The 26,461-nt window shown below is 37.7% G+C and overlaps 1 protein-coding gene across 16 annotated transcripts in view; it reads right to left on the bottom strand.

Moving 5' to 3' along the window:
* DNM3 (dynamin 3) overlaps positions 1-26,461 on the bottom strand; it is a 571,670-nt gene that overhangs the window by 80,640 nt on the left and 464,569 nt on the right. For 11 of the 16 annotated variants that reach the window (XR_006198729.1, XR_006198730.1, XM_042924852.1 and 8 more), the window contains one exon: positions 24,902-24,913. The exons of the other annotated variants lie outside the window; for them this stretch is intronic. Coding sequence is in view for 9 of the 11 variants with exons in the window: in XM_042924852.1 (XP_042780786.1) it covers positions 24,902-24,913 (12 nt within the window). In the remaining 2 variants the exon portion in view is untranslated. The remainder of the gene's footprint in view (positions 1-24,901; positions 24,914-26,461) is intronic. 16 annotated transcript variants of the gene reach the window in all.

Raw genomic sequence — 26,461 nt, 5'->3', positions numbered from 1 at the left:
AGAATTGTTGTGAGGATTCAATGAGCTAATTTAAAGATACTTGATGGTGAAAGAGAGAAATAAACAGTATTGAATGAGAAAGCCATTAAGTGTGTGTGTGTGTGTGTGTGTGTGTGTGTGTGTGTGTGTATAAGCAAAGGAGATAAAGCCAGTAGGAGACAGAATGAAATCCAAGAGCAAATCAAAACAACAATGAGGCATCACCTCACACCCATTAGAATGGCTAGCATAAAAAAAGATATGAAATAACAAGTGTTGGTGGATTAATGTTTCCTATCTAGTACTAAAAACTTAAATACTGCTTTTTCACCATTTGGGAGGCCTTCCTATTTGTTAAGCAGTTGTAATACAATGTGTTTGTTAAAGATCTTTTCTGGGACCACAACCACTATGCCATTTTATAGAATCCAAGCTGAAATTTAGACATCCACCACTCCCTGATGTGATACTTGTATTCTATAAATCTATATAATACTATAAATTGCATACTTTAGTACTTTCATAATTTTACTTATATAATTTTATATAATATATAATTATAACCCTCTCAGCACTTCCCATGAACTAGAAGTATAAAATTGTCACTAGCCTTCATAAGACTTGGCTTCCACAACTGACTTCAGTAATTTTGTCACATTTGAAGAAAATCAAAGTATCCAAGTTTATTTATCAATGACTGAAAAACTCTACTTCTAAATGGGCTGAGCAAATAGATGTGGGTGGCTTTATCTTCGGGTTTAGGTATACTGGCCACCTTAAAGTGACTTTTAAAAAAATCTTGATTGGAAGACAATACACAATACATTCCATACTTTGGTCAAGAAAGTTTTCTCTTTGACAATGTGTGAGTTGAAACGTTGGACCACGTGGAAAGGGACGAATGATGATGTTTAGGTTGGAACATTAGAAAGGGTTTTTTTTTTTTTAATAAAGGCTCATTTTTATATCTTATTTTTATATCTTATAATGCTTAAATATAGAAATACTTTAACTTTTCTGTTTTCATGGAATTCTAATTTTGAAATTGGATTTTAGTGGAAACACAGTTACCCAACTTTATAAAAATTGGGTTTTACTTATTTAATGAAAGACATACATTCACCAAAAAAAAAAAAAAAGTTAGGAAAGGCAATTCTTTGTAACACTCACAATCCTTGACCCTGAACCTCTTGACCAAGTATGCAAGTCTAAGTATGAAAATCTCTTCAGTTTTTGTCATACTTTCTAAGGCAAACCAGCAAATCAAAGGACAGGGAATATTCTTCACATGAAGCAGATACTGCAGAGGCATAATGGCAAGTGTGGACTGTGTACGTTCAGAGTTTGCAGTCTGAACAGACTCCAGTTCTTCAACCAATCCTAAGTAAACTGGGCTCAGTTGAAGATCATAAGTTCAAATCTTCACAGGTTAGATTTTATTATAGGGGGATCCTGCATACTTATTTCAAGATAGGTCAGGGTTTATCAACCTTGACATTATTGACACATTTGACTGGAAAATTCTTTATTATGGAGGCTGTCCTATAAATAATAGGCTGTTGGTTTCTACCCACTAGATGCCAGTACTACCTCTCCAATCTGACAATCAAGGTCTCTAAATATTGCCAAATGTTTCCTGGGGAGCAAAATCATCCCTATTTGAGAACCAATGATCTAAGTGGAAATAATACTTTTTTTCCGGTTTTTTATTTGAGGGAATAATTACAGTGATAGAAGGACTTCAACAGGTTAAGCCTTTTTTTAAAGGTATATTATGTTCTTTGCATAAGATTGTCTTTTTTTGTTTGTTTTGCGTAATTCCTTGAAGTGTCACCAATTCTTTGAAGCCATGTGACACAAAATTAAAAAAAAAATTGTGAGACTAATGGCTAATTACTTCAAAGAGGAAAATGAAAATGTCCCAATCAGAACTTTTCTTCACTTAAAACTTGGTCAATAACAATAATTGTGCTGCAGAATATGTGTTGTTTTTATGTAAAGTTGGTATTTAATATCCTATTTTGTTATACAATTAGATATTCCTAAGTAATATTAGTCTTTGAATTTAGGGCTGATTCAGTTTGTATGCAACTAATTCAGTTAGTATACAACTAAAAACATTTCCTAAAGCCTTATTTAAATACTATTCTGTTTTCTTTTTAGAACTTTGTATATTAGATTTTGCTTATCCTAATAATTAAGAGAAATCCATTCCTCACTCTGGACTAAAATAATATGCATCAAATTGGGACAAACACAATGAATATGCTTTAGAAAAGAACAATTATAAATTAAAATATTCTAGTCCCTCTGTGCAGTTTCTTTAAAAAAAAAAAGAGTCCTAAATAAGTAACTTATTTTAGGTTTTGTTCTGGGATACTTATCTACCGGCTCTATCTATTCAGATTATTTAATTTTTAAATACAAGTGTATGGCTTCTATGTAACAATTATCATTACCAACTGGGTTCAGGCATCCACTCACATGGCCTTCTAGCTTCCCATAAAGGGCCGTATACCTGCTTGTTCAGCCTACTTAAATGTTATTGCGCCTCCCCCAAATTCAACACACAGTTTTTGTATAAGTATCTTCCTTACCTTATTGGATTTCCAAGTTTATAAAAATAATATGAGTACATTAACAAATCAATTAATACATGGGTGTCTAAAAAGGCTACAAATAACCTATAACTTTTCTTCAAGTCCATTTCCTACACCTTTCATTGTGCTCAGATAAACGCATGCAGAAACACGTGCACATACACAAGGCTCATCTTTCTCAGTCTCCGCAAACGGTTTCTCTTCCTCTACTATTCTTTTAAAAGGACAGATAATTCTGTCCTCAGCAATCTTCTTTTTGGTTTCTCCATTTAATCCCTACCTGCCAAATTTTAAATATCTAACAACTTTCAAATCTCTGTCTGAAGCTCTCTCCTCTCAACTTAGATTACATATTTAACTGCCTAGAAGATATCTCTAATTGGATGCTGAGATAGTCATTCAAATATCCAGTTCTCCTCCAAGGACTTGGTAACATGGTACTTTCCTGCCCATTTGAGCTTAGATGTGGCCATGTGGTTCACTTTGGATAATAAAAAGGGTATGGAAATGACATATCACATTTAGACAGAAGCATTAACAGCTAGTGTGTGAATCTCCACTCATTCTTTTCCTGTGATCAGCAATAATATGACCAACCTGAGTGCTAAAGTGAGAATAACGAGGAGTGGAGGCCCAGACAACTTGAGATGGGTATATAGCATGATGAAGAAATAAATCTTGTAGTCTGAAGCCACCAGACTTTGAGGATTGTTTTTTGCAGCAGTATAACTTAATCTATCCTGACTAAACACTGATATGTCTGAGGCATCCTAAATTAAACATGGTCAAAACAAATGACCCATCCCATTTTCTCCTTTTCCCATATTGCTCATCTTTTTATTTTATTTATTTTATTTAAAAAAATTTTTTTTTAACGTTTATTTATTTGTGAGACAGAGAAACAGCATGAACGGGGGAGGGTCAGAGAGAGGGAGACACAGAATCCGAAACAGGCTGCAGGCTCTGAGCTGTCAGCACAGAGCCCGACGCGGGGCTTGAACTCACGGACCGCGAGATCATGACCCGAGCTGAAGTTGGCCGCTTAACCGACTGAGCCACCCAGGCGCCACTTGCTCATCTTTTTAAATGGCACTAACATGTATCTGTTTTGTAAGACTCAATCACCTTTTTTATTTTACTCTTTCTGTCACTTTCCATGTCTAATCCATCAGTAAATCTTAAATGATTGGCTTTACCACCAAAGTACATTCCAAATTCAACTGATTGTCAGTATCTCCATTGCTGTGACCCTAACCCAAGCCATCATCTCTCTCTGAACCAACACAGCAGCCTCCTGACCTTCCTTATAAACCCCACTCCCATTTTTTGTTTTTATTATTGTCTTTTACTATTAATTTGTAAAAACGCTTTAAACTACGGCAAATAAGATATTAACTCTGTCTGTGATGGGTATTATATAAATGTCATTTTCAATTTTAACTTTTTAAATATAAATCTGGCTCAGTCTTCAGAGTCAGATTAAGTCACTGGTTTTAATTGCCATTAGCCTTAATCAGATTAGAGTGCCCAGTAGAGTAACTAGTAAACACATACTGTTCGATAGTCAACATGACTCTCTGAAACCAAAAGGAGGGTTTTTTTTTTCTCCCCAAGAGGAGTATTTCTTGAGACTCTAATTCTGATCTCAGTACTTCAACTGTCATCCTGCTTTTCAATTTTCAGATTATACATTTTGTTGCATAAATGAATAAATTCAAGGCAAATGAATCAACTTTTAAATTTAAGTCTTACAGAATTCTTTTCATTAGCTTAATATTATATATTATCATTTTTAAACCTCAATTAGATTCCTAAAATAGTAGAAGATAAAGGGTCAGAAATTAGGCCATGAAATGACTCCCTGACAATCCTCGGATATTATATATTTTTGTACATTACACACAGCATAGTCATAGTGGGCAATGGTGCTGACAGGTATAAACATGGAATTGAAGGAAAAAAGATTGGTCCAGAAAGATGGGGGAGGGTGGGTACCATGGAATTTGAACATCTGAAAGAAAGACATGATTGAGGGTCGCAGGCAATGAGGGAATGTATCAGAGACTCACAGCATGGTCCTTCAGCAATATGTAATTTAGTGAAAAAAATAACATTGCAAATATAATAACAGACAGGATTACATAATTATACCACATTTGTAGAGTTTCAGATGCTTAATTTCCATCATTTATATTATCTTTGACTTTCCTATAAAGTTTAATCCATTTATATTCAGTATTTTTCCTTCCGAATATTATTTTCAATATTTTATATTTGTTTCTTTCTCACCATCCTCCATTTAAAATCTCTTTCTCATTAAAAATATTTTATTGGGGCACCTGGGTGGCGCAGTCGGGTAAGCGTCCGACTTCAGCCAGGTCACGATCTCGCGGTCCGTGAGTTCGAGCCCCGCGTCAGGCTCTGGGCTGATGGCTCGGAGCCTGGAGCCTGTTTCCGATTCTGTGTCTCCCTCTCTCTCTGCCCCTCCCCCGTTCATGCTCTGTCTCTCTCTGTCCCAAAAATAAATAAAAAACGTTGAAAAAAAATTAAAAAAAAAAAAAAAAAAAGATAAAAATATTTTATTGAAATATAGTAGACATACAGTGTTATAGTAGATTAAGGTGTGTTTAAAACCTTTTTTTGAAAATTGCACAGAAGACAGTTATCAAGGAAAATGAGAAAATGATACAGGAACAAAATTTAAAATTGCCCATACTATTAACATTTGGGTGTGTATCTTATCAGGATTTCTATGTGCAAATATATAAATATAAATATCATCCTGTATAAGTTTTTTAAAGCAAAAATGGGATTATGTTATCCATGGTGGGTTTTTTTCCCACTAATTTATCATGAAAATTTCCAATGCAGTTGATATATACTTTTTATTTTTATTTTTTATTTTTATTTTTTTAACGTTTTTTTTTTTTTTTTTTATTTATTTTTGGGACAGAGAGAGACAGAGCATGAAGGGGGGAGGGGCAGAGAGAGAGGGAGACACAGAATCGGAAGCAGGCTCCAGGCTCCGAGCCACCAGCCCAGAGCCTGACGCGGGGCTCAAACTCACGGACCGCGAGATCGTGACCTGGCTGAAGTCGGACGCTTAACCGACTGCGCCACCCAGGCGCCCCGATATATACTTTTTAAAAATGTGCTTCAAAGCATTTCACTGATGTACCATACTCTACTAAACCAATTATTTATGACAGATATTGATGCTGTTTTTAAATATGTAATTATGAACAGTGTTTTGAAATGAATTATGAACAGATACCTTTGTACAATTATTGAGTTATTTGACAAAAATGCATTTTTAAGAGCAAACTTGCTTGGCCAGAAGGTTGGCGCATAACCAAAGCATTTGATACATAACACCAAACTGGCCACCTTCCAGGAGGGCCGTGTATACACTCCGCCACATGTAGTGCACAAGGACAGCTTCCTCAACACTACATATCATGACCATTCTTTCACATTTCTCATAATCTAAAGGGTCAAAAACGATGTATGGCTGGCTATGTGAATTTACAATTCTTGGTTGCTAGTGAAACTGGACTTTATAGCAGTCCTTTTTTTTTTTTTTTTTCTTTTTGGGTATTAAATCAATGTCTATTGATTTGGCCAGCTTTCTTTCTTCTTAGGTTTTTGTTGTGTTTTAAGTGAATCAAATAGAAACAGTTCTATTTTGAAGATATTTAATCCCTTCAATGTCATACATGCTGAAATATTTTACTAACTTTTAATTGTTTACTGTCTTCTATTCCACACAAAGTTTAAATTTGTAGGTAGCTTAAGCTTTCATATTATTCTTTCATTATTTTCAAGTTCATTAATTTTTACTTTAATCATTAATTCTTTCTTTCTTTAGATTTTGTGTTGCTCACTTTCTAATTTTTTTTTTTAATGGAGAGAGAGTGGGGGAGGGGTAGAGGAAGAGGGAGAAAGAGTATTTTTTTTATGCCGGCTTGTTCCCACAACCCTGGGATCATGACCTGAGCAAAAATCAAGAGTCTGACACTCAACCAACTGTACCATCTAGATGCCCAATCTCTTTCCAAACTTTTAAATTAATTCACTTCCATTAAAAATAATAAATCCATTTAAAGTTACTAATTTTTCTCTGTGTATAGCATTGGGTATACCTTATAATGTTTCCTGTTTAGTGTTTTCATTGTTATTATATTCCAAATAGTCTGTTAATTAAGTATTTATTTCCATTTGGATCCATTTTGGAGTGTATTTTCTTATTCCTAAAAAGATCAGCTTTTACATTTAAAGTTTGCTACGGGGGTGCCTGGGTGGCTCAGTCAGTTAAGCATCCAACTTTGGCTCAGGTGCCCTCCCCTGCTCACACTCTGTGTTACTCTCTCAAAAATAAATAAGCATTAAAAAAATTATTTACAATTTGCTATGTATACATAGTTTTCTGTAACTTATTAGATAGCAAATATTTATATATTTAAAAAATACACACACACACATATCTTTTGAATCAATCTTATTTCTTACAGTAATCATATTCTTTGTAATTTTAGTTTTTGTCCAGTTGATCTGCCAAGGATAGGGAGAAAAATTTTAAACTCTTAGAACTACAATGATTCTGGTATGATTTCACTGTCCAATATGATAATCACATAAAGATAAATAAAAAATTAATTTGTACTTTTTGATAAAAATGCTTCTGTAAGGTCTTAAATTTCAAAATAAAACTAACCACATTGGAACTTCTAAAATCATACTTGATCATAACATGTTTTCAAAAGAGAGGCATAAAAACTTTCTTTTATTTTGGGGCAGTGTTAAATCAATTCCATTCATATGAGAAGATATTTAAAACACTGTGAGAGACACTATTGGGGGGGGGGCACGGTGGCACAGTAACAGGGCCCTAGGATCACCTCACCCCATATATACAACTAGGTAACACTCACATTGGTGCAAATAACCCAGAAAATGACCTGAAGACTGGCAGAACAAACTCAACAACTAAAGGTAGAGTTGAAGCCCTATCAAAGAGAGTAGTAAGGATGGACATGTGGTAGGGAGCTAGATGGACTGCAGTGGGACCTTCTGTGGGCAGGAGTGAGCCTCAATCAATAGTGAAAAAGGGAGAGAAATGGATTATCACACCAGGGAGCCCACACAGAGAAGATGAATCACCAAGAAATTTGGCTTTGAAAACTAGAGCGGCTGAATTTCATGAGTTCTTAAAACCAGTGAGCCATAAATCCTGGAATTTTAAAAATCAGAGTGCTTGGCTTTGGGAGAGCCCAGACTGGTGATAGGAAGCTGTCTGAGTCCCCACCCTTAAAGAGACAGGACAACAAATAGCTTGTAGGGATACAGCATGGAAGCAGCAGTTTGAAAAATGCTTGGTGCATATGGGAGAGAGAATTATTTACTCACCTCAGAGCTTGTCCCAGAGAGGCAGGAATTGCAGGGAGAACCCTCTAGGAACAAGGGAACTGGAAGGTGCCATTTTCTTCCCCCACCCAGCATAACCCCAGCACAAACACCCGAGCATAAACACTCAGCCACCTCACTATCTAACTTGCTTACACCAAGCCCTGCCCCACTGCACTTTGGGCAGATCGGCTCTTCTCAGTCACCTTTGTCTCAATTTGGACTGCACGGTCCCCTCCCCCTAAAGACTGGTGCAAATCTTGCCAAACCAAGACCTGACCAGTGTATTTTACAGGGCCCTTGGTCCTGGAAGCAGCTGTGGTGGCTGTAGGCCCTACAGAAGGGTGTAACTTGTTAAAATTGCTTGCCTTTCCCACATAGCCCCAGTCCCTGCAGCAGCAACTACAGGTCTCATTTTGAAAACAGGCCAGGTTGTACCTTGTTAAAACTACATGCCCCACATGGCCTGGGGACCAAACACTGACCACACAGGCAAAGAAAGCCTCTGCAGATGACTGGACTGAAGGAAAAAGTGGCTAGGACACAACAGTAGGGAACAGGCAACACACATAGGAGACACCTCTGAAGCATGAGGTTCTGGTGAATAGGGGGACATTGCACTGAGGGGCACTACAGGACTCCTTCATAAGACCATTACTTTCAAGAGCAGAAAATGTATCTGACTCTCCTAACACACAGTAACTGACACAGGAGTTAGACAAAATGAGACAGAAGAGTATGACCCAACTGAAAGAACAAAACCACAGTAAGAGACCAAAGCAAAAATAATATGCCTGATAGAGAATTTAAAGTAATGATCATACAGATATTTACTGGATTTAAGAAAAGAGTGGAGGGCATCAGTGAGACCTTTAACAAAGAGACAGAAAATGTAAAAAAGAAACAGATGAAGAACAAAAGAAATGAAACTAAAAATACACTAGATGTAATAAATAGCAGACGAGAAGAAGCAGAGGAATGAATTAGTGACCTGGAGGACAGAGTAATGGGAAGTAATCACACTGAGCAGGTGAGAGAGGAAAAATTATGCACAATGAGAAGAGACTTAGGGAACTCAGCAACTCCATCAAGCATTATAACATTTCCATTATAGGGATCCCCGAAGAAGAAGGAAGAGAAAAAGGGACAGAAAATTTATTTGAAGAAATAAATAATAATACAAATAATAGAAACTGAAATAATAGAAGAAATAATAGCTGAAAACCTCCCTAATCTGGGGAAGGAAACCGATATCCAGACACAGGAGGCACAGAGATCCACCAACAAAATCAACCCCAAATCAACCAAGGCACATAGTAATTAAAATGGCCAAAAGCAGCAATAAAGAGAGAATTTTAAAAGAAGTAGGTGAAAAGAAGACAGTTACATATAAGGGAAACTCCATAAGGCTATCAGCAGACTTTTCAAAGTGCTAAAAGGAAAAATCTGCAACCAAGAATACTCTAACTAGCAAAACTATTAGTCAGAATAGAAGGAGAGACAGTTTCCCCGACAAACAAAAGCAAAAGGCATTAATGACCATTAAACTAGCTCTACAAGCACTATTAAAGGGGACTCTGAGTGGAAAGGAAAGACCACAAGTAAAAGTAAAAAAAAGTAGGAAGTACCAAAGTAGTAAAAATAAGTACATCTGTAAAAATAAGTCAAGGGAATTATAAAATAAAAGGATGTAAATTATGACACCATATACCAAAAATGTGGTGGGGAGAGGAGTAAAGAATGGGCACAAACTTAAGTGACCATCAACTTAATAGACAGGTATATGCAGAAGATGTTATATACAAACCTAATTGTAACTACAAATCAAAAACCAGTAATAGATATGCAAAGTAAAGAGAGAAAAGAATCCAAGTATATCATTAAAGAAAGCCAACAAACCATGAAAGAGAGCAAGAGAAGGATCAGAGAACTACAAAAACATTCACAAAACAAGTAACAAAATGGCAATAAACATATACTTAACTACTTTGAATGTAAATAGACTGAATACTCCAATCAAAAGACATGGGGTGACAAAATGGATTAAAAAAACAACACCCATCTACATGCTGCCTACAAGAGACTCATTTCAGACTTAAGGACACATGCAGACTGAAAGTGAGGGGATAAAGAAACACTTATTATGCAAATAGATATCAAAAGAAAGCCAGGTAGCAATACTTATATCGGACAAAATAGATTTTAAAACAAAGACTGTAACAAGAGACAAAGGACACTATGTAATAATAAAAGGGAGAATCCAATAAGAAGATGTAACAATTGTAAATATGCCCCAAAATGGGTGTGCCCAAATACAAAAAACAGTTAACAGGCATAAAGATACTAACTGATAGTAATACAATAACAGTAGGGGACTTTAACACCCCACTTACATCAATGGACAGATCATCCAAACAGAGTATCAACAAGGAAATAGTAACTTTGGATGACACATTAGACCGAATGGATTTAACAGATACATTCACTGCCGCCTGGGTGGCTCAGCTGGTTAAGCGTCTGACTTTGGCTCAGGTCATGATCTCACAGTTCATGGGTTTGAGCTGTGCTGACAGCTCAGAGTCTGAAGCCTGCTTCAGATTCTGTGTCTCTTTCTCTCTCTGCCCCTCCCCCACTCCTGCTCTGTCTCTCTCTCTCTCTCTCTCTCTCTCTCTCTCTCAAAAATAAATAAACATAAAAAAAAACAACCCAGACAAATCCACAACATTTCATTCTAAAAGAGCAGAATACACTTTCATTTCAAGTAACATTCTCCAGAAGAGATCACATATTGGGCCACAAAACAAGTCTCAACAAATTTAAAAAGAATGACGTCATACCATTCATCTTTTCTGACCACGCTATGAAACTAGAAATCAAGAAAGTCTGGAAAGAGCCCAAATACATGGAGGTTAAACATGTTAGTGAACAATGAATGGGTCAACCAAGAAATCAGAGAAGAAATAAAAAATTACATGGAGGGGTGCCTAGTTGGCTCAGTCAGTAGAACATCTGACCCTTCATCTTGGGGTCATAAGTTTGAGCCCCACCCACATTGGGTGTAGAGATCACTTTAAATTTTTTTTTAATTACATGGAGAAAAATGAAAATGAAAACACAATGGTACAAAATTTCTGGGATGCACCAACAGTAGTTTTAAGAGGGAAGTTTATAGCAATACAGGTCTACCTCAAGAAATAGAATAATCTGAAATATACAACCTAATCTTACATGTAAAGGAGCTAGAAAAAGAAGAACAAACAAAACCCCACATCAGCAGAATGAAGGAAATAATAAAGATTAGAGTAGAAATAAATGATACAGAAAGTAAAAGAAACAATAGAACACACTGATGAAACCAGGAGCTGGATCTTTGCAAAGACTAACAAAACTGACAAACTACTAGCCAGTCTCATCAAAATAAAAGGGGGGGGGGGAGGAGGGAGAAGGAGAGAAAGGACTTAAATAAATAAAATTACAAATGAAAGAAGAGAAATAACAACCAACACCACAGAAAGGATTGTAAGATAATATTATGAAAAATTATATGCCAACAAATTGGCCAACTAGAAGAAATGGATAAATTTCTTGAAACATAACCTACCAAAACTGAAGCAGGAAGAAGTAGAAAATTTGAACAGACCGATTACCAGCAGTGAAATTGAATCAGTAATGAAAAAACTGCCAACACATGAAAGTCCAGGACCAGATGGCTTCACAGGTGAATTATACCAAACACATAAAGAGGAGTTAATACCTATTCTTCTCAAACTTTTCCAAAAATAGAAGAGGAAGAAAAACTTCCAAATTTATTCTATTAGGCCAGACTTACCCTGATAACAAAACCAGATAAAGGTACCACACAAAAAAGTAAACTACAGGCCAATATCCCTAATGAATATAGATGCAAAAATCCTCAAGAAAATATTGGCAAACCAAATCCAACAATACATTAAAACAAGCATTCATCAGGATCAAGTGGGATTTATTCCTGGGATGCAAGGGTAATTCAATATTCATAAATCAATCGATGCGATACATTACATCACTAAGAGAAAGGATAAAAACCATATGATCATTTCAATAGATGCAGATAAAGCATTTGACAAAGTACAATATCCATACTTGATAAAAACTCTCAAGAAAGTAGGTTTAGAAGGAACGTATCTCAACATACTAAAGGCCATATATGAAAAGCCACAGCTAACATCATACTGAATGATGAAAAAATGAGAACTTTTCCCCTAATGTCAGGAAAAAGACAAGGATGCCCACTCTTTCCACTTTCATCCAACATAGTACTATACCTCCTACCTACAGCAACCAGACAACAAAAAGAAATAAAAAACATCCAAATTGGTAAGGAAGAAATAAAACTTCCACTATTTGCAGATGACATGACACTATAGAGAGAAAACTTAAAGGCTCCGCCAAAAAACTAGTAGAATGGACAAATGAATTCAGTAAAGTTGCAGGATACAAAGTCAATGTATAAATATCTTCTCCATTTCTATACACTAATAATGAAGCTTCAGAAAGAGAAATTAAGAAAAAAATCCCACATATAGTTGCACCAAAAATAATAAAATACCTAGGAATAAACTTAACTAAAGGGTGAAAGACCTGTACTCTGAAAACTACAAAACACTGATAAAAGAAATGGAAGATGACACAAAAAAATTAAAAGGTATTCCATGATCATAGATTGGATGAACAAATATGGTTACAATGTCTATACTGCCCAAAGCAATCTACACATCTAATGCAACCCTTATCAAAACACCAACAGCATTTTTTACAGAACTAGACCAAACAATCCTAAAATTCGTATGGAACCACAAAAGACATGGAATAGTCAAAGCAATATTGAAAAAGAAAAACATAACTGGATGTATCACAACACGAGACTTCAAGTTATATTACAAAATTATAGCTGCAGTAATCCAAACAGTATGGTACTGGCACAAAAATAGACACATAGATCAATAGAGCAGAACAGAAAGCCCAGAAATAAACCCACAACTATATGGTCAATTAATCTTCAATACTCTTCAATACTCTTCAATTAACCTTCAATAATGTGCGAGAGAGACAGGAGGGAAGATGGCGGCGTAGGAGGATGCTGGGCTCACCGCGCGTCCTGCTGATCACTTAGATTCCACCTACGCCTGCCTAAAGAACCCAGAAAACCGCCAGAGGATTAGCAGAACGGAGTCTCCGGAGCCAAGCGCAGACGAGAGGCCCACGGAAGAGGGTAGGAAGGGCGGCAAGGCGGTGCGCGCTCCACGGACTGGCAGGAGGGAGCCCGGGCAGAGGGGCGGCTCGCCGGCCAAGCGGAGGCCCCGAGTCTGGCTGGCAAAAGCGGAGGGGCCGGATGGACTGTGTTCCGACAGCAAGCGCGACTTAGCGTCTGGGAGGTCATAAGTTAACAGCTCTGCTCAGAAAGCGGGAAGGCTGGAGGACAAGGGGAGGGAGAGCTGCTGAGCCCCCGGACGGCAGAGCTCAGCTTGGCGGGGAACAAAGGCGCTCGCCAGCGCCATCTCCCCCGCCCATCCCCCAGCCAAAATCCCAAAGGGAACCAGTTCCTGCCAGGGAACTTGCTCGCTCCGCTCCGCGCAAACACCCAACTCTGTGCTTCTGCGGAGCCAAACCTCCGGCAGCGGATCTGACTCCCTCCCGCTGCCACAGGGCCCCTCCTGAAGTGGATCACCTAAGGAGAAGCGAGCTAAGCCTGCCCCTCCTGCCCCCGTGCACCTTGCCTACCCACCCCAGCTAATACGCCAGATCCCCAGCACCACAAGCCTGGCAGTGTGCAAGTAGCCCAGACGGGCCACGCCACCCCACAGTGAATCCCGCCCCTAGGAGAGGGGAAGAGAAGGCACACACCAGTCTGACTGTGGCCCCAGTGGTGGGCTGGGGGCAGACATCAGGTCTGACTCCGGCCCCGCCCACCAACTCCAGTTATACACCACAGCACAGGGGAAGTGCCCTGCAGGTCCTCACCACTCCAGGGACTATCCAAAATGACCAAACGGAAGAATTCCCCTCAGAAGAATCTCCAGGAAATAACAACAGCTAATGAACTGATCAAAAAGGATTTAAATAATATAACAGAAAGTGAATTTAGAATAATAGTCATAAAATTAATCGCTGGGCTTGAAAACAGTATAGAGGACAGCAGAGAATCTCTTGCTACAGAGATCAAGGGACTAAGGAACAGTCACGAGGACCTGAAAAGCGCTTTAAACAAAATGCAAAACAAAATGGAAACGACGACGGCTCGGATTGAAGAGGCAGAGGAGAGAATAGGTGAACTAGAAGATGAAGTTATGGAAAAAGAGGAAGCTGAGAAAAAGAGAGATAAAAAAAATCCAGGAGTATGAGGGGAAAATTAGAGAACTAAGTCATACATAAAAAGAAATAATATACGCATAATTGGTATCCCAGAGGAGGAAGAGAGAGGGAAAAGTGCTGAAGGGGTACTTGAAGAAATAATAGCTGAGAACTTCCCTGAACTGGGGAAGGAAAAAGGCATTGAAATCCAAGAGGCACAGAGAACTCCCTTCAGACGTAACTTGAATCGATCTTCTGCACGACATATCATAGTGAAACTGGCAAAATACAAGGATAAAGAGAAAATTCTGAAAGCAGCAAGGGATAAACGTGCCCTCACATATAAAGGGAGACTTATAAGACTCGTGACTGATCTCTCTTTTGAAACTTGGCAGGCCAGAAAGGATTGGTACGAGATCTTCAGTGTGCTAAACAGAAAAAATATGCAGCCGAGAATCCTTTATCCAGCAAGTCTGTCATTTAGAATAGAAGGAGAGATAAAGGTCTTCCCAAACAAACAAAAACTGAAGGAATTTGTCACCACGAAACCAGCCCTACAAGAGATCCTAAGGGGGATCCTGTGAGACAAAGTACCAGAGACATCACTACAAGCATAAAACATACAGACATCACAATGACTCTAAACCCGTATCTTTCTATAATAACACTGAATATAAATGGATTAAATGCACCAACCAAAAGACATAGGGTATCAGAATGGATAAAAAAAACAAGACCCATCTATTTGCTGTCTACAAGAGACTCATTTTAGATCTGAGGACACCTTTAGATTGAGAGTGAGGGGATGGAGAACTATTTATCATGCTACTGGAAGCCAAAAGAAAGCTGGAGTAGCCATACTTCTATCAGACAAACTAGACTTTAAATTAAAGGTTGTAACACGAGATGAAGAAGGGCATTATATAATAATTACAGGGTCTATCCATCAGGAAGAGCTAACAATTATAAATGTCTATGCGCCGAATACCGGAACCCCCAAATATATAAAACAATTACTCATAAACATAAGCCACCTTATTGATAAGAATGTGGTCATTGCAGGGGACTTTAACACCCCACTTACAGAAATGGATAGATCATCTAGACACATGGTCAATAAAGAAACAAGGGACCTGAATGATACATTGGATCAGATGGACTTGACAGATATATTTAGAACTCTGCATCCCAAAGCAACAGAATATACTTTCTTCTCGAGTGTACATGGAACATTCTTCAAGATAGATCATATACTGGGTCACAAAACGGCCCTTCATAAGTTTACAAGAATTGAAATTATACCATGCATACTTTCAGACCACAATGCTATGAAGCTTGAAATCAACCACAGGAAAAAGTCTGGAAAACTTCCAAAAGCATGGAGGTTAAAGAACACCCTACTAAAGAATGAGTGGGTCAACCAGGCAATTAGAGAAGAAATTAAAAAATATATGGAAACAAATGAAAATGAAAATACAACAATCCAGATGCTTTGGGATGCAGCAAAGGCAGTCCTGAGAGGAAAATACATCGCAATCCAGGCCTATCTCAAGAAACAAGAAAAATCCCAAATACAAAATCTAACAGCACACCTAAAGGAAATAGAAGCAGAACAGCAAAGGCAGCCTAAACCCAGCAGAAGAAGAGAAATAATAAAGATCAGAGCAGAAATAAACAATATAGAATCTAAAAAAACGGTAGAGCAGATCAACAAAACCAAGAGTTGGTTTTTTGAAAAAATAAACAAAATTGACAAACCTCTAGCCAGGCTTCTCAAAAAGAAAAGGGAGATGACCCAAATACATAAAATCATGAATGAAAATGGAATGATTACAACCAATCCCTCAGAGATACAAGCAATTATCAGGGAATACTATGAAAAATTATATGCCAACAAATTGGACAACCTGGAAGAAATGGACAAATTTCTAAACACCCACACTCTTCCAAAACTCAATCAGGAGGAAATAGAAAGCTTGAACAGACCCATAACCAGCGAAGAAATTGAATCGGTTATCAAAAATCTCCCAACAAATTAAGAGTTCAGGACCAGATGGCTTCCCAGGGGAATTCTACCAGACGTTTAAAGCAGAGATAATACCTATCCTTCTCAAGCTATTCCAAGAAATAGAAAGGGAAGGAAAACTTCCAGACTCATTCTATGAAGCCAGTATTACTTTGATTCTTAAACCAGACAGAGACCCAGTAAAAAAAGAGAACTACAGGCCAATATCCCTGATGAATATGGATGCAAAAATTCTCAACAAGATACTAGCAAATCGAATTCAACAGCATATAAAAAGAGTTATTCACCATGATCAAGTGGGATTCATTCCTGGGATGCAGGGCTGGTTCAACATTCGCAAATCAATCAACATGATACATCACATTAATAAAAAAAAAAAGAGAAGAACCATATGATCCTGTCAATCGATGCAGAAAAGGCCTTTGACAAAATCCAGCACCCTTTCTTAATAAAAACCCTTGAGAAAGTTGGGATAGAAGGAACATACTTACACATCATAAAAACCATTTATGAAAAGCCCACAGCTAACATCATCCTCAACGGGGAAAAACTGAGAGCTTTTTCCCTGAGATCAGGAACACGACAGGGATGCCCACTCTCACCGCTGTTGTTTAACATAGTGCTGGAAGTTCTAGCATCAGCAATCAGACAACAAAAGGAAATCAAAGGCATCAAAATTGGCAAAGATGAAGTCAAGCTTTTGCTTTTTGCAGATGACATGATATTATACATGGAAAATCCGATAGACTCCACCAAAAGTCTGCTAGAACTGATACATGAATTCAGCAAAGTTGCAAGATACAAAATCAATGTACAGAAATCAGTTGCATTCTTATACACTAACAATGAAGCAACAGAAAGACAAATTAAGAAACTGATCCCATTCACAATTGCACCAAGAAGCATAAAATACCTAGGAATAAATCTAACCAAAGATGTAAAAGATCTGTATGCTGAAAACTATAGAAAGCTTATGAAGGTAATTGAAGAAGATATAAAGAAATGGAAAGACATTCCCTGCTCATGGATTGGAAGAATAAATATTGTCAAAATGTCAATACTACCCAAAGCTATCTACACATACAACGCAATCCCAATCAAAATTGCACCAGCATTCTTCTCGAAACTAGAACAAGCAATCCTAAAGTTCATATGGAACCACAAAAGGCCCCGAATAGCCAAAGTAATTTTGAAGAAGAAGACCAAAGCAGGAAGCATCACAATCCCAGACTTTAGCCTCTACTACAAAGCTGTCATCATCAAGACAGCATGGCATTGGCATAAAAACAGACACATAGACCAATGGAATAGAATAGAAACCCCAGAACTAGACCCACAAACGTATGGCCAACTCATCTTTGACAAAGCAGGAAAGAACATCCAATGGAAAAAAGACAGTCTCTTTAACAAATGGTGCTGGGAGAACTGGACAGCAACATGCAGAAGGTTGAAACTAGACCACTTTCTCACACCATTCACAAAAATAAACTCAAAATGGATAAAGGACCTGAATGTGAGATAGGAAACCATCAAAACCTTAGAGGAGAAAGCAGGAAAAGACCTCTCTGACCTCAGCCGTAGCAATCTCTTACTCGGCACATCCCCAAAGGCAAGGGAATTAAAAGCAAAAGTGAATTACTGGGACCTTATGAAGATAAAAAGCTTCTGCACAGCAAAGGAAACAACCAACAAAACTAAAAGGCAACCAACAGAATGGGAAAAGATATTTGCAAATGACATATCGGACAAAGGGCTAGTATCCAAAATCTATAAAGAGCTCACCAAACTCCACACCCGAAAAACAAATAACCCAGTGAAGAAATGGGCAGAAAACATGAATAGACACTTCTCTAAAGAAGACATCCGGATGGCCAACAGGCACATGAAAAGATGCTTAACCTCACTCCTCATCAGGGAAATACAAATCAAAACCACACTCAGATATCACCTCACGCCAGTCAGAGTGGCCAAAATGAACAAATCAGGAGACTATAGATGCTGGAGAGGATGTGGAGAAACGGGAACCCTCTTGCACTGTTGGTGGGAATGCAAATTGGTGCAGCCGCTCTGGAAAGCAGTGTGGAGGTTCCTCAGAAAATTAAAAATAGACCTACCCTATGACCCAGCAATAGCACTGCTAGGAATTTATACAAGGGATACAGGAGTACTGATGCATAGGGGCACTTGTACCCCCATGTTTATAGCAGCACTCTCAACAATAGCCAAATTATGGAAAGAGCCTAAATGTCCATCAACTGATGAATGGATAAAGAAATTGTGGTTTATATACACAATGGAATACTACGTGGCAATGAGAAAAAATGAAATATGGCCTTCTGTAGCAACGTGGATGGAACTGGAGAGTGTGATGCTAAGTGAAATAAGCCATACAGAGAAAGACAGATACCATATGGTTTCACTCTTATGTGGATCCTGAGAAACGTAACAGAAACCCATGGGGGAGGGGAAGGGAAAAAAAAAAAAAAAGAGGTTAGAGTGGGAGAGAGCCAAAGCATAAGAGACAGTTAAAAACTGAGAACAAACTGAGGGTTGATGGGGGTGGGAGGGAGGGGAGGGTGGGTGATGAGTATTGAGGAGGGCACCTTTTGGGATGAGCACTGGGTGTTGTATGGAAACCAATTTGACAGTAAATTTCATATATTAAAAAAAAAAAAAAATAATGTGCGAGAATATGCAATGGGGGAAAAAGACTGTCTCTTCAACAAATGGTGTTGAGAAACCTGGATAGCTACATGCAAAATAATGAAACTGGACCACTTTCTTACACTGTACATAAAAATAAATTCAGAATGGATAAAGGACCTAAATGTAAGACCTGAAACCATAAAAATCCTAGAAGAGAGGACAGGCAGTAGTTTCTCTGACCTTGGCCCTAGCAATATCTTTCTAGATACGTCTCCAGAACAAGGGAAACAAAAGCAAAAATAAACTCTTAAGACTACATCAAAATAAAAAGTTTCTGTGCATCAAAGAAAAACCAACCAAAGTAAAAAACAACCTACTGAATGGAAGAAGACATACAGATGGCCAACAGACACATGAAATGATGCTCAACATCATTCATCATCAGGGAAATGTAAATCAAAACCATGATGAGATATCATCTCATGCCTGTCAGAATGGCTAAACTCAAAAACTCAAGAAACAACAAGTGTTTATGAGGATGTGGAGAACAAGGAATTCTTGTGCACTGTTGGTGGGAATGCAAACTGGTGTAGTCACTGTGCCAGACAGTATGAAGTTTTCTCGAAAAATTAAAGACAGAATTAGCCTACAATCCAGTAATCGCATTATTGGGTATTTACTCAAAGAACATGAAAACACTAATTTGAAGGGATATATGCACCCCTATGTTTATTGCAGCATTATTTACAATAGCCAAACTATGGAGGCAGCCCAAGTACCCACTGATAGATAAATGGATATAGATGTGAGATATATATATAAATATCACACATCGGAATTCAGCCATAAAAAGAATGAGAAACAAAACAGCAAACAAAATGAAACCAAGAAACAAACTCCTAACTATAAGAGAACAAATAGTAGAGGGGAGGCAGGTAGAGGGATGGGTGAAATAGGTAAAGGGGATTAAGTATACACTTAAATTGATGAGCACTGAGTAATATATGGAACTGCTGAATCACTATATTGGATCTCTATATTGTACACCTGAAATGAATATAACACTGTATATTAACTACACTGGAATTAAATTAAAAAAAAATAAAATACTGTGAGAGAAAATATGTCAAAGCTGTGAAGACAAAATTATTCTCATTCCTCATTAACTAGAGTGAAATCACTTATTTTGGACACAACAGAGGAAATAAAATATATAAATAAGCCCCAAGAACACTTCAGAAGTCCCTGTTCTATCTGTGAGCTTTCTGAGCAATGGAACAATTCTTGCTTTTCTGTGAGTCTATTTGGCAAAATTAATAAATTTGGGAACATAACATAGATTCCAACTCACTTTCAAAGTCTTCTGCCTCCAACTGAACTGCCCTTTTATCCAATGGATTAAGATTAAAGTCATAGAGTTCAAAAACTAAGCATTAAGCAATGCTCTTTTAAGACAGGTTTGTCAAAAAAGAACCAAAAGTTTATTTGTGTTGCGAAGGTTGAAACAGACAATTCATTTTTAGATGCATATGGAACTGAAATTAACACTTTGAGGCTAGTGAGTTTTCATTTGTTCTTTTCATTTTAATAATATTCTTAATTGGGTTATGCATAAAGTAAGCAAATTTGATGGGCTCTCCTTAAATCCTAGGGAAATACATTCGCTAATCAGCTTCTCTAAGAAAATCAAGGAAAGCATATACATTTTTCAAAGAAAATAAATAGCCCTAATTGAGCTGACTATATCTACACTTAGAGTGTTCTGATTTGCACTTATGCATTTTAAATATTAGAAAGGAAATATACATTATGATACTGTACTGTTTGCTTCTTTACAGGTTTGGTAATGGGTTTTCAGTGCCTATCTACGGTCTCTCACATATGACCTATGGCAAAAATTTAGGAGTTGAAGGTTGGCACAGGAGACGAGACAAATTATCATGGATTTAATATCTATGTTCTTCAGTGTGATATATTTTGGTGACATTTGATCTGGCACACTCTATCTTTGTAAATGACTGCTAAAATCCAGTGGATCACCAAAAGAAATACTCTAGGTAGTAACTACTTTTCCCATTAATGGAGACCAACAATGTCTAGACATTGTCTACTTGTCTTCTGAATGTTTAGGAAATCACTAGACAAAGTACTTAAATGTAAAACAAGAGTTTAAATCTGATTTTTCTTTCTTCTCTTCTTATATAGCAAAGCCCTCCAATGTGTACAACATTATTGCATTTAACCTAACCAGGAGTTAATAAAGACTTAGTTTTTAAAAAATTGTTTTAGCATGTTTGGTTCTATTTCTCCTTTTCAAATACTCCTTCTCTCTAGTCAAGGCAGTCAACTTAATACTTATGCTCGGAGAAATTTAAGAATCCTTTACTTTAAGAAGACTGAAGTAAAATGGGAGTAAATTTCTCTTTCAAAGGTAATAAAATATTCATAAGAGAAGAGATTAAATACAGTTTCTCCACATAACTTAAAATTTTTTGAAGCATTCATTGCTGAACTTAGGATTCTTTTGATTAGTTTTCATTTATGCTTCTGTACCAACATCATTAAAAAACTTGAAAGCTTTTGTTATACAATTTTATTCTTTATTATTTCTCTACCTTCAATTTGCCTAATATCATAGATATTTAACAAAGTTTTTAATACAGAAATAAAATTTAAGTCTCTTAAATTCCTTGAAATGCCTGCCAAGACAGCGCATCAAATTAAAGAAGGAAATTAAATGTCTACTCTCTAGGACAAACCATGGAGATTACTTTTTACCTGAAGGCCTCTGTTCTGCAAATGACATTCTGACTTACATTTGTGTACAACAAATTAAGAAAAAGAACAAAAAATGACCCCCGTTAATGTATGTATTTCTTCACATTCCCAAAACTGACTCAGGAAATCCTAGACTCTTGTCTCCCTCATGAAGACATGGGCTTGGAATCCATGGTTCAGGGAAACCCCTCTAAGGAGGAGACAGACTCTACCCTAACCAATGTAGAGTATCACTATGCCAACAGGAAAACATTTTCGAAAGGAAAAATAAGTAATGGGCCTGGAAGGAAATTTTTTTTAGCAACTGTGATCTCCTCACGAAAGGAAAATTTGCTTTGCTTTTTAAGGAAAAATAACAAAATACATATAACTGTTCAAAGAGAAATGTGAACCTTGGTGTTTCATTCCATCATGATATAAATCTAAATGTGCATCTATTATAAAAGTTTGTTTCCCTGGAGTTTACAGGTTTAGCTCCCAAATTCTAAGCATAATCTAAACGTGGCTAAAGCAGATCAGTCTAGTTGTTATTGAGAAAATGAATAGTAAAGTTGTTCCATACACCTCAGAATATACATGTGTGGATGTGTGTGCATTACATCTAATGTACGTGGGAGGATGAATCCATTCATCCTGTTCATCTAAAGAAACATTAATTTAGCAGACTTCATTCTCTTCAGAGTCTGGTTAATATGATAAATAATAAAATGCCATTCCATAAATAAACAATTAGCCATTGTGAGTCTAAAATGAGTCACCTTTTGCAGCTGGCTCACGTATATGGCAGGCAACAAGTTAGGTATGTTGCCTTGGGGACAATTCAGAATAAGCATTCCAGAATTAGAGGGAAAAAAGAATCTCATATTCTCCTTTTGAAGACTCCAGACCTATACTCTGGAGACAGCACAGCTTGTATTCCAGTGTTTTCCATTTATACTGAAACTCTAAGCTAAAGGAAAATAGCATGCAGATGTGCTGTTTGTGATTCGAGGAGGCTCTTTCGTGCCAGAGTACATGGTCAGTATAATGATCATATTTTAAAAGTATTAGCATTACATTTTTTCACAAACTATCACTTATTCCTAACATAAACAATGAAAAATTAAGGCCTAAGGGCAATAAATACCAGCACCTCCAATGTAGCCACTCTTCAATTAAAAATCAAAACAGTCAGGGCTTGCATCTTTAATGCTCTTCAACTGACACTCTGGCACCTGAAGATGCTCCCTCAGCATTAGACCAGGTTTTCATGATGCAGGTGGTGGCTCCAGGTGCCTGAAGACCCTTTAGGATGAAGGCGGCTTCCTCCTAGAAGCTCCCTTATGAGCAGCAGCCTTACAATTTGGGGGTTTTAGTGCTCACTGCATTATAATTATTTGAAAATCAGTAAACTCAATTAAACTGAACACTGCCCAGAAGAACTTGACCAAGCAAGACACAATAAACGGAGAACTCCTGCTATGGAGAAGTGTTTTCTTTGGGGAATTTTACAAATGCCTTTAAGTCATCAGTGAGTCACTAGTGAAAGAGGCAAATCATAAATGCTTTTCCAGTGGTCTAAGGGTTAGCACCTCCCCCCAAATGTCAGCAGCTGGTTCCCTGATCTTCAGCATGCACAGGCTGGGTATTCGTGCACTCACAATTAGCTCGTGGTACTTAACAAACAAACAAGAAATGCAGCATATGAAATTCTAGATAGAGACTCAATGTAAGTGAACAGACCAGACCAGACATGGTTATTATTCAAGAGCTGAAATACATTATATGGTATAAACACTAAACTGGGGGGTTTTATATTTTGTCCAAAGGTTTTTTTCTAGTAGTGGTAGTATTAGGTAGAATATTATCCTTAACTTTGTGTAAGAAATCTCTAATTAATTTCGTAAGCTACCTGCTATATTTAAAAAGTGACCTATTAGTGAGCTGAGTTCACCACCTTGCTTCTTCACAAATGTCTATCTTGTACTTTGCTTGTATTATTTTTAACTTTATTAAATATTATTACTTGGGCCATAAGTAGTTATATCCAGATATAAATTTATAAAGTGACACATTTTCAGTACCAACCATTTACTTCAACGTATTCCATAACAGCACATTCCATCAAATTAAGCTGCAAGATTTCCCACATTTGTTTTACATTCTATATGTATGGCTTATGAATAGCAATTTTGATGAATTCCAGCTGCTTTAGATATGCAGGCAGCCCCTTATAGAACAGATCTTTTCAATTCTTATTGTATTCAATGAGGCCCATTTTATTAAGTGGGCCACCTGGTAGGATAAAACACTAATAATTCTCCACAGAAAAAATGAAAAACAAATCACCCGGCTAAACTTAAGACCATCTTCCCTAACTATGTTACTATCATATAACTAATATAAGTGAGAAGGAGTTCTAATCCTTTGGAAGAACTGAATTTAAATTTAAACAAGCCAGCAACCTTATGAATGACTCAATTGCTCGTTTATCTAATTACAATAACAACATTAAGATAATTTTCACCATTGGTGTGTGTTGCCTGGTCTCACAAATCTATCATGCACACTCAGTCTCCTCCTCCATCCCCCACACCCTCCCACTTCCGTCCAGCTGGAATACATCAGGGTGCAGAAGCCAAGTCAAATGTGAACCCCACCCTCCTCCATCCATTTTAAGGCACCTTCAAAGCCAGAGTACTGATCTAGTTCAGTTTCACCAGCAAAGCCAGCCATCCTGCTATTTAAGACTCCAGTTTGGGGTTTTTATAACTGCACATTAACATGAGAGCTTTGATTTTTGGTCAGCAACTTCAGCTGCACTGGGTTTCATCAGACTGTTGTACCCTTTCTGCAGAAGAGTCCTTATTATTAAATCTTCATAATCTTTGCTCTCGGTGTCGACCTCTTTCCTCATACCATCAACCTTTCTGAACTACCATTCAATAACCAACCCTAAAGAGCGTAACGTTTCCCTTCCAAAAGGTCAAAACAGAACTGCCATTATGCATGTTTTCTCCTTTGCACACCCTGTATCATTTGTGCACTGTCGCAGACAGCAGTCATTTCAATGTGCACAGAAACGCTCTGGCCAAGATACATGCAGCGGGGGAGGCGGGGTTGGAGAGAAAGAGAAGCTGCGATAGGACAAAGAACTTACTTTGTTGTTCCCCTGTGCACGTAGCCGCAAGGAAAAAAACAAAAAAGAAATACGTTAAACATAAACTTATTTAAAAATTGTAAGGTTTTTCATGCTAGAGCAAAATCAAAACAAATAATTTAACTATTCACTGACATCCCAGACACACACACAGCACCCCGAGCTCATGGACAAGTCAAAGAATCCACTTATATTAAATGAAATCATGTATTTATAACAGCAGAAAATTATGACAGAGATTTCCCCCCTTCTTTCTGCTCGGAATCCTTGGAGTATGGGGACCTGGCCAAAAAGCACTGGTTTGAATTGGTAATAAGTGAACTGTTAGCATGAACGGCAAAATAGTATGTCAGCTTGCCCTTTCCTGACAGCCCCTCCTCCAACATGCCAAGCAGTGGAAAATTTCATCAGCCAATGCATTTTTACACAAACACTGCATCCTTGGTTTCAAAGAAGGTGGAAAAAGAAAGGAAAAGAGAGCAGAGGAAAGGAGTGGGTGGTTCTGGGGAGACAGGGTAAGCAGACCAAGTTACGACCTCCATCTGTACCATTCCTCAACTTCATAAATTATGCGTTTTGTCTTGGGTTGGCATGGGAAGTGAAAGCTGTATAGTGGGGATGTGGCCAAAATAAACACTGGTCCACATTCAAGAAAATGGGTCTGGAAAGGTTAGTTACAAAAAATGTAGTCGTTTCTAAAAGAGACACTCTGGATAGAGACACAGAGAGCAGCCAGCGACAGGCGGCGGGCAAATGGGTCTCCTGTTTCAAACCGGAGCTGCAAGAGTATGATTTATATCAAACAATTTAACGCACATATGGCTTAAAAAAATAAAATGGTGATTCATTACTCCCAGGGCAGCCGAGTCCTTGCAGGGTCAGATCCTGTGGGGAAGACATGATGGGATATGGGCAGGGAACAGATCTGAATTCGTCTCACAAGGGGCCCAAAAGGAATTTCTCGCTGAGATGCGGAGTTGAAGAGAGCTGGTAGTAAAGTGTGTGCATCTGTGGAGGAGGCTGAACACAGGGTGCAGTAACAGGTTGGGCTGGAGATCTGGCATTTACTTTTAAAAGAGGATGTGGAGGGAGAAATACTCCACACAGAAATTTTCAGGAGAGGGGCAATGCCAACTGGTGACCCTGGGGAAATGTCTAATCCAAGGACCATCACGGCCATCATATTTAACAATGATATCAGTTTAAAGACACCAATACAATAGTGTAGAGAAGCTTCTTGGCATTGTGAGTTGCCATGATATAACTGTTAACATCACTGGCTTCTACGAGATATAAATAACGGTATAAGAATGAATGAAGGGGGGAGAAAAGAGTCTCTGTAAGGAATCTGCCAACCGTTCAATAATGCAGTAAAGATCCCCACAGGGAGTTTTATCAGGAATAAAATACTATTTTAGAGAATAACAAGACCCCGGTTCTCCAAAGAAGTGCAATATTGCTGAAAATACCTCAAACAGATGGAGTTTATTGAATTCCACAGCAGTGCAGCTTTTGATCTACCAAATAAGTTTCAGGAGTTCAACCAAGTATTTTTGCACA

The sequence above is a fragment of the Panthera leo genome, chromosome F3 (assembly GCF_018350215.1).
Source record: "Panthera leo isolate Ple1 chromosome F3, P.leo_Ple1_pat1.1, whole genome shotgun sequence".
In the NCBI taxonomy this organism is placed as follows: domain Eukaryota; kingdom Metazoa; phylum Chordata; class Mammalia; order Carnivora; family Felidae; genus Panthera; species Panthera leo.
This window is presented reverse-complemented; position numbering and strand designations above follow the sequence as displayed.